The following is a 13,095-nucleotide window of genomic DNA, read 5'->3' on the forward strand; positions in this document are numbered from 1 at the left end:
GAGAAAGTTGGGCTGTAACTGAGTAAGAGCAACTTTGAAAGATGCCTTTCTCTCTAGCTTTCTTTCGCTTGGTCTCTGTTTTATTTCTGTTGCCTTCCATTGGGACTTTTATTCATTTGTTTATTTAATTTATTTATCTATTGCAACATTCTCTTTATCCTACCTTTAAAACTAGAGCAAAACCCCTTCATCTGTTTGCTGCCTGATCTGCACCCTTACATCATGCTTTAGTCTCATAATGAATGGAGTTCCTTTTTATTTACTTCGGACTGTTCCTCCTTCCCCCACGTTGAATTACGATGACCCAAATAAAATGCCTGACTTAGGTGTTCTCCTTAACTGCTTTTATTTGTAAACCTAGAGTTCCAGAGTTTATAAGCTTGGAAAAAATAAATTGCCTTCCTTGATGAGAAGAGTGTTGGTTGAGGTATGCAAATAAATGTGAGATATAAATGCTATGAGGCTGCTGTCACAAAGGCATCCTGTGGGAAATGTGACACAAGGAAGGATACGATAGTCCCCTGTGCAGTTGGGGAGTTACCCTCCTACGTGAAAGCAAGTCCCAATCTACCTCTCTCATTCACTTTTCTGATGGTACCTCACTTGCCCACACACCAGATCAGTTAAGGAGCACGAGACAGATTAACGCTGGTAGTCTCATAGAGACTGGTAAAGGTAGAGGTAAAGGGACCCCTGACCATTAGGTCCAGTCGTGGCTGACTCGGGTTGTGATGCTCATCTCACTTTACTGGCCGAGGGAGCCGACGTTTGTCTGCACACAGCTTCTGGGTCATGTGGCCAGCATGACTAAGCCGCTTCTGGCAAACCAGAGCAGCGCATGGAAACGCCGTTTACCTTCCCACTGGAGCAGTACCTATTTGTCTACTTGCACTTTGACGTGCTTTCGAACTGCTAGGTTGGCAGGAGCAGGGACCGAGCAATGGGAGCTCACCCCGTTGCGGGGATTCGAAGCGCCGACCTTCTGATCGGCAAGTCCTAGGCTCTGTGGTTTAACCTACAGTGCCACCCGTGTCCCTCATAGATTCTGGGAATCCCTGCAATTAAGCACCTTCATTTCTGGAAAATTTGTGATATTATTTATTTAAATCTGTATCTGTTAAGGGGTGGGGAGGCATAACAAAGAGAGCCAAAAAGAATTTTGCAGGAGCTTAAAAACACACACAAAAATATTATGTATGGTTAACTTCCTAGTTCAAAACAAAAGGTTTTGTTGTCATTAATTTCAGACCCCCAAAGTGGACATCTCATAACCATACTTGATTGTTATTTGTCATCTGCTTCAGATTCATTGTAAATATATAACTTTGGACCTTTTTATTATTGAATTTCTGTTTTTATAATACTATTTTACTGGTTTTGTGTTGTAGCTCTGTTTCTATTATACTGTTCTACGGTTTTCAATTCATGTTTTTGTATGCCACTTGGGGATTTTTAAATACTAAGTGGTTTAGAATGCTTTTGAATACGTAAAACAAAAATAATTGAAGGCCATCTTTTGACATTTAATGTTGCTATTCATTTTTATGGAATATTTTTGAACATAAGGATTTCAAAGCAGTTTCTACACAAATACCTTCACACTGCCAGTTCCTTCTGTTCCTTTGAAATCCAGGCTTACACTGACAGAAAAGAGGTGTTTTCGTTTTATTACAATATGCATCATCACCACAAGGGTTCACATTGTTTTCGCAGCTATATTCAGTTAAGCCTAAAAAGGAAATAACAAAAGATGCAAAATCAAATGGATTTTAGTTTATTTCCATGTTTGTTACAGAACATCCATAGCCATTGTCTTTATTCATAGCTGATGAAGAATTTTGTCTCCAAAGAAAGTCAGCTTTAATTTTTGTTTTGAAGTTAGCTAGTCCTGATATTGTATATGGTTGTATATACTGTAATGCCATGTTTCCAATCCTTCATGGTTTGCAACATCAGGAATGAGACCCATGCTCCAACCCCCTCCTTTCCCATAATCAGCTTGGTTATTACTTCCTTTGATAAAGCCATTTTTGAGTGAGCCCTCAAAACCAAGTTCAGTTTGTATTCTACATACATACATAATTTTATTTTTATATTGCCTTTCCATAGCTAAAACCATGCTCAAAGAGGTTTACAATGTGAAAAAATACATAATTGCAAACAATGAACAAACACCCCAGTCCAATAATCTGTTCAGGTGCCTCAGTGTTTGGAGCTGGAGTCAGTCAGGGCCCTGTCCTCCCAAGCCAGGTGTGGAAAGACCTGCAAGGCATGGAGAAGGTCTTCCAGGACTCACAGCCAAGCTCGTCTAAGAATGTTTTCCCCATCTCTTACTGCCCAGAAGCAATTAAAAACACATCCCTTCTAGAAAAACCGTCACAATATTTTTCACTACAGTTTTATTTAAATAGGTTTATTAGTAGGAAAAAAGCAAACAAGAGATAGTGTCCAAGATGAACTTTGTAGAGCCAGTGTGGTGTAATGGTTAGAGTGTTGGTCTGTGACCTGGGAGACCAGGGTTTGAAGCTCAGCCTTGAAGCTCACTCAGCCTTGAAGCTCACTGGGTGGGCCAGTCACCATTTCTTAGCCTAACCTACCTCACATGGTTGTTGTGAGGAGGAAACAGGGAGGAGAACTGTGTACACTACTTTGAGCTCCTTGGAAGACAAAGACGGTATGTAATTGTAATAAACAAATAAATTTCTCTCAAGGCTAAATGCAATAATGGCTCTTCCACACTTCCACTCATCCTGTTCCTAGAAAGCACAGATCTGAGAGATGTGCTGCTTCTCCCATAGCTTTCCCCGGGAAATCTGCTCCTTTCTGCTAAATCAGAACAAATATTAATCTGAGGAAAACCCAACTGATGCTTGCTCCAATTCAGCGGTAAAGAGTGGATTTTCCTGAATGAAAGTGGCAGGACTAGCAGCAAGGGAAGTGTGGGTGAGCCCTGTCAATGTATCTCATTCCCTTATTACATAAAGGACTGCTTCAGATTGCAGATTGGAAGCAGTATTTGCAAAAGGGAAGTGAGTTCTTTAAATCATTTTAATATAGATATTTATGTATTCCCCACATTTTTAACATACAATGCACTTTATGATCCTGATCAGCTAATAAATTAACAGGAGGAAGCAATGTCAACTTTGGCTCAGTGGCCACTTTCACATGTAAGCCAAACTCTGGTTTACTGGCACCATGTGAATGTGCAGGCCCTTGGGTAAGGTCACAGGTGGTGTGCTCCTCACCTAGCCGAGTTAAGATACTGTTTGGTTCATGCTAATTTAAATTCTACAAGATTACACATAACAGGTTCTATATAATATAAAAACATGTTCTTTTTTATTATTCTGAGAATGGCAAGCTTTCAACTTCTAAATCAAACTTACTTGTTTTGCAGCCTTGCTCATCTGAACCATCACCACAGTCATCAAATTGATCACACTCCAGTTCCACAGGTACACACCGTTTATTGCTACAAGCAAATTCATCCTTTTTACAAGGCCTTGCCTTATATGTAGTTTTGTCTGCAAAATGTTACAAGCGAGCAATCAGATTTTTCTCCCTTTGATATTATTATCATTAATGGAACAAGTGCATTTAACAGTGAAACATTACCAATAAAAAAAATACTGTTTCCTGGATATGTAGAGACCTACTATATACTTGCAGCAGCCCATGACACATGACAATCAGAAGATTTCCATTTCTCCCACGGGAGAATTCAGTATCCCAGGATGCACATGTGCATGCTACAATTGCTCAGAGAAATACATATTTCACACAACTGTGTCTGCACTTGCTGCTTCAAGAAGCGTCGAGAAAACACAAAACTGAGAGGATGGAGCTGTCTGAGTTGGCATACACTCCCCTACCTCATTTTCTTGTTTTCCACTTGGGAGAATAGCTTGGCCCTCATTGTCAGGATGTTTTCACTGAGTATCATGTGGAATAAGGAAGATGGAATATGCTGGTCTAGCCTATAGTCCTCCTGTGCTATGCCATTGAGTACCGCTGCACTGTGTACAATGTATAGGACATGAGACAGAAACTAGCAAAGGAGTGGTGGCTGTCGTTACCACGCTGATGCTTTAGCTGCAGTCAGTTCTGCTACTCATTCCTTTAATTTCAGTTCTCTATTCCACTGTGAGTCAAGGTGTCACTCAGTGAACCAGACATGACTTGGACAGTACAGACTTTGGTACTTATCAGGGCAAAATGATAACAATGGTCCTATGAAGTCCATGTGATCGTGTCAAAGACTTGGACTTTATGGGATATCCTTAACACGTAAGAGATGTTAGCATTTCACTGAACACAGTTGTTAGCCTTAGGGTTATATATTGTGACTGCCCTGATACCTACTTAGTCTGCATACAAAGCTCAGTTGGCAGAGCACGAGACTCTTAATCTAGGGGTCATTGGGCAAAGATTCTTGCATTGCAGGAAGTTGGAGGAGAAGATCCTTATGGTCCCTTCCAACTCTGATTCTATGAATATTATCCAATTAACTGCTAATGGTCCCATATAGCTTGTCCCATTACTTAAGAACATGGTTTCACCCTGTAGGCCACCGAACCTATCAAAGACAATACACAACGTCTGTGCAGTGTTGATGACAAGATATAATCCACATATTTTCATAAATCAAATGAGAACTTTGGTCTTATGATAATCCAAAGGGGAAAAAAATACCCACCACAATGGTCTTCATCTGAGTCATCACCACAATCATCAATCCCATTACAAATCTGCTCACGCCTCAGACAGACTCGGTTATTTCTGCATCGGTAAGGCCTTGTTGGGGGACATGGAAATTTTACTGTGAAAAAGGGAGAGAGAAAACTAATACTATAATGCTCATTATGTATGGAATGTATCCGCTTTGAATAGAGAGGCAAAAGTGATTGCATGCCAGATATAACTTGGATTGTATCCAGTGATCCATGTGTGTAGTTCTGCTGTTGCAACGGGAGTTCTATTTGCACACTTCTACCCCACCCCTTGCTCAGGAGGTGGCCCCTTTCCTCCTACCCAACCTGGGGTGAGTTAGATGGGACAGGAGAGGAAGCAAAAACTCAGCAGTGGACACAGAAGTCTGTTGTACCAGTAGATTTAAGGGATTCAGCCCCTTAAACGTTTAACCAGGCCTTTACTATATGTATATACAGTGGTACCTTGAGTTACAAATGCCTCGGGTTACAAATGCTTCAGGTTACAAACTCCGCTAACCTGGAAGAGTTACCTCGAGTTGACTCTTTGCTCCAGGATGAGAACGGAAATCATGTGCCAGCGGTGCAGTGGCAGCAGGAGGCCCCATTAGCAAATGCACGCCTCAGGTTAAGAACAGTTTCAGGTTAAGAACGGACCTCCAGAACAAATTAAGTTCGTAACTAGAGGTACCACTGTATTATGACTTTAAAACTGCAAGATTTAGGAGACAAGGTATTGCTGAAATGTTCTCACTTCAATGCTAGCTCAGCTATCAAGAAACTCCTCTTGGAACGTTTGGAGGGACCATGCACCACTACTGTGTTTTAACTTGCTTCTTTCCAATGTAGTATTTGCAACGTTTACTATAAAGACATAGGCTGCATACACACTATACCTTTAAAGCACCTTTGAAACACATACTTCCCCTCAAATAATTCTGAGCTCTTCTGTTTACCCCTCACAAGAGTTACAATTCCCAGCAGATCACAGAATTCTTTAAGAAGGAAAATGTGCTTTGAATGTGCTTTAGCAATATTGGGTGGAACTCAACATAGTGCTAAGTGGGGTATCCATGCAGGGAACAGGGTCACACAATGGGAATTTTCTACTGTTCCTGCTGCACACCCCCTAAGCCATTTTTAGAGAGTGGGGTGTTGGGATTACACTCTGGGCTATCTGCAGCCACTCCAGATCTCCGAGCGTCCTCTGGTGAGCATAGCTCTGGAAAAGGCACCCTCCTCTTCTCCAGGGCACTCCAGCGACATAAACCAACTTGATTTATGCACACTAGCCTTCTCTTGACACAGCAAAAGAAAGAGGCATCATAGTTCTAAACTACTATTTATTTATGCTATATTACACAGACACAGAATCATGACGCTCTTTCTCAGCCAACTCCAAGAGAGAACAGGCAAAAGTGAAAGCACATCACATAATACATACAGAAAGGACTATATCTGGTTCTCATGCTTCCTCTCAGACAGACTGTGTGATTTTCACTAATCACAAAATGCAGCCTCGGAGGAGTGAAGTTGCTAACATGGGGATGGTTGGGGGGGGGGAATTACCATTGTGCAAGCAGACCTTGTTCTATGCACTCAACAACTTAGTTGAATCCTTCCCACAATGTGTACACAGTCATAAATACGTATGAAAACAAAACAAAACAAGTGACCAAGCAAAACACAAAACTGAGCAGTTGAAAGGTAGTCAAATCAACACACCATACTGTAGGAAATGAAACTTACCACATATTTCAGGGAGTTCATCAGAGTTATCTCCACAGTCATCTTCTCCATCACAAACCCAAAAATGCAGTTTACAGAGTGAATTGTTGCAAAGAAACTCATCCGATCTACATATATTCCCCCCTGAAAAACACGGAAAAACGAAAATAGTTTATACATATATTTTTATGCTTTAACTGGGTATATAATGTGTCTGTTATTTTTCTATAGGGAAGCTGTTATCTTGTTGTTTGTTTGTGCATTTGGGGACAGATGTCTTGCTGTATGCCGGAGTCCTTTCTAATTCCTGGATCAAATAAGGATTCAATTGCTGGATGAGTCAGACAGGTTTCTTGTCAAGGACCCCTAAATATGGGTTGTTAAGGTAACAGAAATTGGCTCTGTGCCAGAGGACAAATGAGTGGGCTCCCCTCCGTCACCTGGCTGTTACTGTGAAGGACAGGCCAGAGTTATTAATGTGAGCTGGAAACTAGAAGCAGGCAGCAGCCTGGGCAGCTGCCAGATAAAGCCATGCCTGATTTCTGCTCGGATCCTAGGCTGTGGATATGGGACAAACAAGATCTTCTGGAGGTGTTAATGCTGTGACTCCCTCCATTGTAGGCTCAGATTGTATATATGTTTAAATAAACCGTATGTAATAAAGACACCACAGTCTCCGCTGTCCCTCATGCCAAGGAAAATGAGCCCTGGTATGTGCCTAGACCCGCTGGAATTTTACACTGCTCGGAGATTGGGGTGGTGTCCGTTCTTTATTATCATCATCATCAACAACATCATCATACCACCCTATGCCTGGAGGTCTCAGGGCGGTTCATAGAATAGAATAAAATAAAAATAAAAACAACAACCCAATAACCCCACCCCATATATATGATTCAGCATTGTGTTTTAATATATGGACTTGATTGATTGATTGATTGATTGATTGATTGCTGCTGCCGATTGGAAGTGGAAGTGACATCAGTAGGGCAACAATTCTCAGCACCCAGTAGGAACGACCATTTACCACTCCTCCTATAAACCAACTCAGAACAATGTTGTGTTATCTGACGTAGAATAACCGCACAGGCACGTCAGACACCATTTGGGTGAAACCTGCTTTCGCACTACCACCGTAGTCAGTGGATGAGCACAATACGTTACAATAACTTTAAAGGCAAAAGAAAAAGAAGAATCTGTGCCATTTGCTGCTACATTTAGCTGTTAAGCCTCAATTCCCCCCAGAAAAACCATTAAATAAATTTTACCTGCCCCCACAGTTGAAAAAGACAAAGTCTACCTCTCTACTTGCCACTTGCAAATGGGCTAGTGAACTGAGATGGGCATTTTATTTAAATCCTATTTTGAAGCACGTCATTTAGATAAAGTAGCCTATTTTCAATATGGTTTTATTTTGATCATTTCCTAAATCTGATTTGCCTAAATCTTCTAAAATAATATGCTTTTTTCTAAAATGAAAAATGAACTTAATAGAGGAAACAGAATTATAGATCTCAAAAAATAGGTGCAAACACAGAAGGATTGATAAAAGAACAAATCCAAAAATCAGCAGATAGTTTAATTATAAATACAGCCTTCACAGAGCACACACTTCAGAGATGGAAATTGGGATTATTCCTGTGATTGGCTAGGTTTAGGATGAACTAGATTTGTGAAAAGGCAGCCTCAATGAGATAATATTGCTCTATATTTTAAGGGATTACTACAAGTCATGATTCTTTTTTTTTAAAAGCGTATGGCTTTTCTGAACAAAATAGTGACAGTTACAAAAATGCCATTGTGCTAACGGCCAAGGAAAAAGGTCTATTCTATTGAACAAAATGTGACATTCTGCAGGTTAAGGTAAAGGGGGTGGGAGTATCGTCAACCACCTCTGTTGCTACCAGCTTTTTCTCCTTTTGTGCAAGTTATAGCACTTGAACATTTGGACAGCAACCTGAAAAGAGTTGAAGGCTGCAGTCATAAGGCCAAGTTGCAAGCTCCCCTTCAGTTCAACGGGGCTTGTGCCAATAAAACAAATGTAGTTCTATTGTAGATTCCCCCCCCCCCATGGTGATCTCTTACTCAGAGGCAGCCTGTTTTCCTTGTACATTCTTATAGCAAAATAAATAAATAAGGGCAAATAAAAATTACTTTGTTTGTATTAAGTCTTATGCAACACAATTTTACCCATATCTACTCTGAACCAAATCCCATTGAATTCAATGGATTTTACTTCCAGTGTGTTTCGATTACAGCCAACTAAGCACTGGGGAGGTTCATTCTGGTTAAACATGCATAGGACTATCCTGTGGGCACAGATATAATGGCAAAAGAAAGAAAAAATAATTACAGTACTGACATGTTTTGGGCTGTTCTCCATGCTCCATAGGACTGTGTTTTGTATTTTATTGTATTTTAATATTTTTTTGGAAGCCACCCAGAGTGGCTGGGGAAACCCAGCCAAATGGGTGGGGTATAAATTTATTATTATTATTATTATTATTATTATTATTATTATTATTATTATTATTATTGAAGAACATAATGACTCTCACCTCTGTCACAATGTTGTTCATCACTGCTATCCACACAGTCTTGGATTCCATCACAAAGCCATCTGATAGGGATACAGTGGGCCTTATTTTTACATCGAAACTGATCTTCCTTACATTCTGTTACACAATCCATCTGTTTAAATACATTTATATGTGGCAGTATTTATAAACAAAAGCAACAGAGTTATAGACAGACCAAGTAGAATTTGCCAAAACTGATAAAAATAATCCAAAGGTGGGTCACTTTTCTCTTGCTGACAAAAAAGTTACAATTAACACTGAATATAAATAACTACAAAAGCAAACAACACCATTCTGAGTTATAAAGGAGGGGACATGACATCGACACCTTTGCCCTAAAACCACTCCTTAGCATCCAAAGTTACATGAGTAGAAGAAGTGTGACTGTGCACTGGGCTTTTCCACCTCTCCAGCTTTCAAGCAAGACTTTTTGTGAGCATAGAAAGTTGGGACCTGGGAAAAAGTGCAGGGGCTGGAGGAGGAAGGGGTATAAAAAGAGATGAAGGAGGGACCTATCTTGTGTGACTGGAAGTGCCCTTGCAGAAGCACAAAACACTTTTGGATACTGCTCAATAACTACCACCCAGCCCACGGAGCGTCACTGTTCTTATGAAATTCCCCATATTTATTTCTTTATGGATTTATAACTTGCTTTTTGACCAAAGCCATCAAAGTGGGTCACAATGTGCAAATGTAAGGATTAAATTGTTGCATCCTGTTGCATATTGGTTTTTAAATGCAACAATTAAAACAGCAAACCTGGGCATACTCAAGTAGTTGTCTGATCTTTCAAGCTCCTCAGACAAGAAACAGATCTGGTGAACCTCTGACATGAGGTAATTCCAGAATTTGGGGGCCAGAACTGAAAGGACCTTACAGCTATGCAAATCAATGAAAGATTCAACTACTCCATTATTGGGGAAAACAGAAAAGCCCAGTAATGACTGAGTTGTTTGCTTTTCTGTACAAGGAAACCTCTGGGGTAGAATGAAATTCCACAATATTTGCTACTTTAAATTCAAACTTCTAAATTTGCTAGCCCAAACTTTAGAGCAGGTCAAGACTAATTAACTGCGTACCTCATCAGAGCCATCAGGACAGTCATATTCTCCATTACATCTGAAAGATGCTGAGATACACCCTCCACTGGCACACACATACTCACTCGAAGAGCAGGTTGGAGATGCTATATCAGAAATATATTTGGCATTAGAGAAAGGCAGTGCACTGTAAACTTGGTATTTGGTAAAATCTGTATTTCTACAGAGTGGCATGTTTGGTAAGGGCAAAATATATTACTAACAGTGTTTTTCATTGCAGTTAATAATTCTCTTATTCCTCCCCCCCCCCGATAAAGATTTACCTGGTTCACAATTTTTCTCATCTTCCCCAAGAATGCAGTCATCGTGTCCATCACATTTCCACTTTGAGGAAATGCACTGACCATTGGAGCATTGAAACTGGTCTTTTAAGCAGCCAGAATCACAGTATCTCTGTCATAAACAAAATAACGCAACCAATTGAAGTAATACAAAGTGCAAAAAGAAGATTATGCCTGGAAACGAACAGCATTTGTGAATTCTCCAGTAATAAAACAATCATTTCCAAAGTTATACAAAAGTAGCAGAAGTTATAAAATGGAATAGTAATCACAACTGGATAGTAATTTGATTGAGTGATAGTCATGGACATGGCCACCTCAAATACGGTGACATTTTTCTTAAAGTACATTCAGAATTATCACTTCAAATATGGGCTAAAAATAGGGATATATGAAACCTTTCTTATTATTTTCTGTGATATTTCCACCTCATGGAAAATTGAGACCACGTAACAGGGCAGCAGCCAGATTTTTGCAAGGTTAGAATTTTCAGAACTCTTAACTCCAAAGTTACAAAGCTGCACACTAGTTTGGACCTGGACCGAAAAGGGATTAAGATGAGGTTTGATTATGCATCGAATCAAAGAACTGGATGGGACCCAAGGTTCATTTAGTCCAAGCCATTGCAGTGCAGGAATCTTAACTAAAGCATCCATGACAGACGGCCATCCAACCTCTACTTAAAAACCTCCAAGGAAGGAGAGTCTACCACCTTCTGAGGGAGTCTGTTCCACTGTCGAACACTCTTACCATCAGAAAGTTATCCCTGATGCTTCTGTTTTGGAAAAAAGCTCATAGCTTTTCACTTTAAAAAAAAACCAAAAAAAATATTGCTGTTGGGCAGCAATACCAGGCTATTTTACTCATAGCTTGTGATACCAAGTGTTGGCAGCTTGCTTTTCCTCAATGGAGCAGGCTATGATGCCATTTTATTTTGTTGACTTCCTTTTGCACAGGTCTTACTGGCTAGTTGTTTCTTTTAATATAGTCCCCCCCCCCTGCAAACTACTAACTGACTTCCTCAGTAGATCAGGATATTTCCTGCAATCTAGTTCAAAGTTAATTGACCCCAATTCTACAGTGTACCAATAACACGAAGAATTTTTGTGAGACCATGTTGACTCAACCTTACTTTCAACTTCCTAGAAATTCTTACGTTTGAGCCTCCCAAGTCTTACATTTGAGCCTTTTCTTTAGGCAAAAACTAATACTAAAACTGAATTTTGGCAGTATGTTCTTCTGTCCTACCAGTTGCACATGTTAAAGGAGTGGGTTTGAAGTCATTTGCCACTCTTGCCATATATTTCTATACTGCCTTTGGATCTGCTTGCTCAGCAGCTATGTAGGGGAGGACCGGGACCAATGCTTGTAGATCCAAATCAAGTTGTTAATCCTGGATCTTATGTAGAGTATTGATCACATGATTTTAGGTGGCATGTGCATCAGTATATAAGCCCAAGCATGGATGTTTTGGGGGTACTGAGGTGGAAAAGGCACTTCACCCCCTGCTGCTAGTATCCCATCATATATAGGTGCTAAGTATCAAAACCAATCTCTTGCAAAGCCCTACCTCATCAGAGCCATCTGCACAATCATAATCACCGTCACACCAAAATCTTGCAGACATACAGTCTCCATTTGAGCAGTGAAAGTCTTTCTGAGCGCATGTTTGTGGTTCTGAAAGAAGAAATGTTTCAGATTCAAACTAAACATAAGTTAGAGAACTTTTTTCTTAGTTTGATTGAACTCTCCCAAGCTTACCCGTGATACACTAAGAACTGGAATCAGAACTGTTTCCTGGTTCCATTAATTTTGTGTTCTCCCTTTATATTATTTATAATGTTATACATCTGAGGGTGCTAATTGGGTTTAGTAAATATTAGAATTTAATTAGAACCGGTATTTTAGGACCCATAATAGCTGGATTCAAGTGTATTCAAGATGTGGGCTGGCAGCTGTTAATATGCGAAGAGTTAATTAACCTAAGCACACTTCCTGGGTTGTGTATTTGACATTGTAATCCTGTAGAATCAACAAGTCTAAAAGCTAATTAGTTGAGGTAATTTCCTTGTGCGGTGACCACCTGGGGATAAGCCATTTAGGTGAAACAAAAGAATGAAAGGGCAGATCTCATTTGCAAATGTGCCGGTTCCCTCCCTCTCTCAAGGGCTAAGTGTGAATAAATGTGAAAAGCTAATCCCTTTTAAGGCAATGAGTTTTAGGACATCAAAGGAAGGGCCTTCTCCTGGATTATAAAAGAGACCAGAATTTAGGCTATGGGGATTAGGGCTGGAGTGATGTAACCAGGAAGCTGGGTTGTGCTGGGCTTCTTGTTGTTGTTGCTATGGAATATTCTGGTGCATTTTGGGGTATTGCTGCTGTGAGCCCCTCCATTGGAAACTCTAGGTTGTATATATATGTGTGTGTGTGTGTGTGTGTGTGTGTGTGTGTGTGTGTGAATAAACTATATATCCTAAAGACACTAGCCTCCATTGAGCCTTATTCCTGAAGGAAACACTAACCCTGGGTAAGAATGCCTGCAACCCCTGGAATCTTATGCAGCTGCTTGGCAGAGATTGGGGTGGCGTGTAATAATATTGTAACATTATTATTATTATTTCAAAAAAATCCAGATTAAAAATGGGGGGGGCATGCCCATACATATTTAAAGTAAGTATGCTTGAAATTCAGAAAC

At 40.1% G+C, this 13,095-nt stretch overlaps 1 protein-coding gene across 7 annotated transcripts in view; it reads right to left on the minus strand.

Annotated features, from left to right (window-relative positions):
• LRP1B (LDL receptor related protein 1B) overlaps window positions 1-13,095 on the minus strand; it is a 765,918-nt gene that overhangs the window by 45,247 nt on the left and 707,576 nt on the right. For all 7 annotated transcript variants that reach the window (XR_014001603.1, XM_081167487.1, XM_081167486.1 and 4 more), the window contains 8 exons: window positions 11,971-12,077; window positions 10,383-10,512; window positions 10,099-10,205; window positions 8,999-9,131; window positions 6,462-6,584; window positions 4,700-4,822; window positions 3,390-3,527; window positions 1,595-1,729 (listed from right to left, as the gene is read on the minus strand). Coding sequence is in view for 6 of the 7 variants with exons in the window: in XM_081167487.1 (XP_081023613.1) it covers window positions 1,595-1,729; window positions 3,390-3,527; window positions 4,700-4,822; window positions 6,462-6,584; window positions 8,999-9,131; window positions 10,099-10,205; window positions 10,383-10,512; window positions 11,971-12,077 (996 nt within the window). In the remaining variant the exon portion in view is untranslated. The remainder of the gene's footprint in view (window positions 1-1,594; window positions 1,730-3,389; window positions 3,528-4,699; window positions 4,823-6,461; window positions 6,585-8,998; window positions 9,132-10,098; window positions 10,206-10,382; window positions 10,513-11,970; window positions 12,078-13,095) is intronic.

Source organism: Podarcis bocagei (assembly GCF_964188305.1).
Source record: "Podarcis bocagei genome assembly, chromosome: 1".
Lineage (NCBI taxonomy): Eukaryota > Metazoa > Chordata > Lepidosauria > Squamata > Lacertidae > Podarcis > Podarcis bocagei.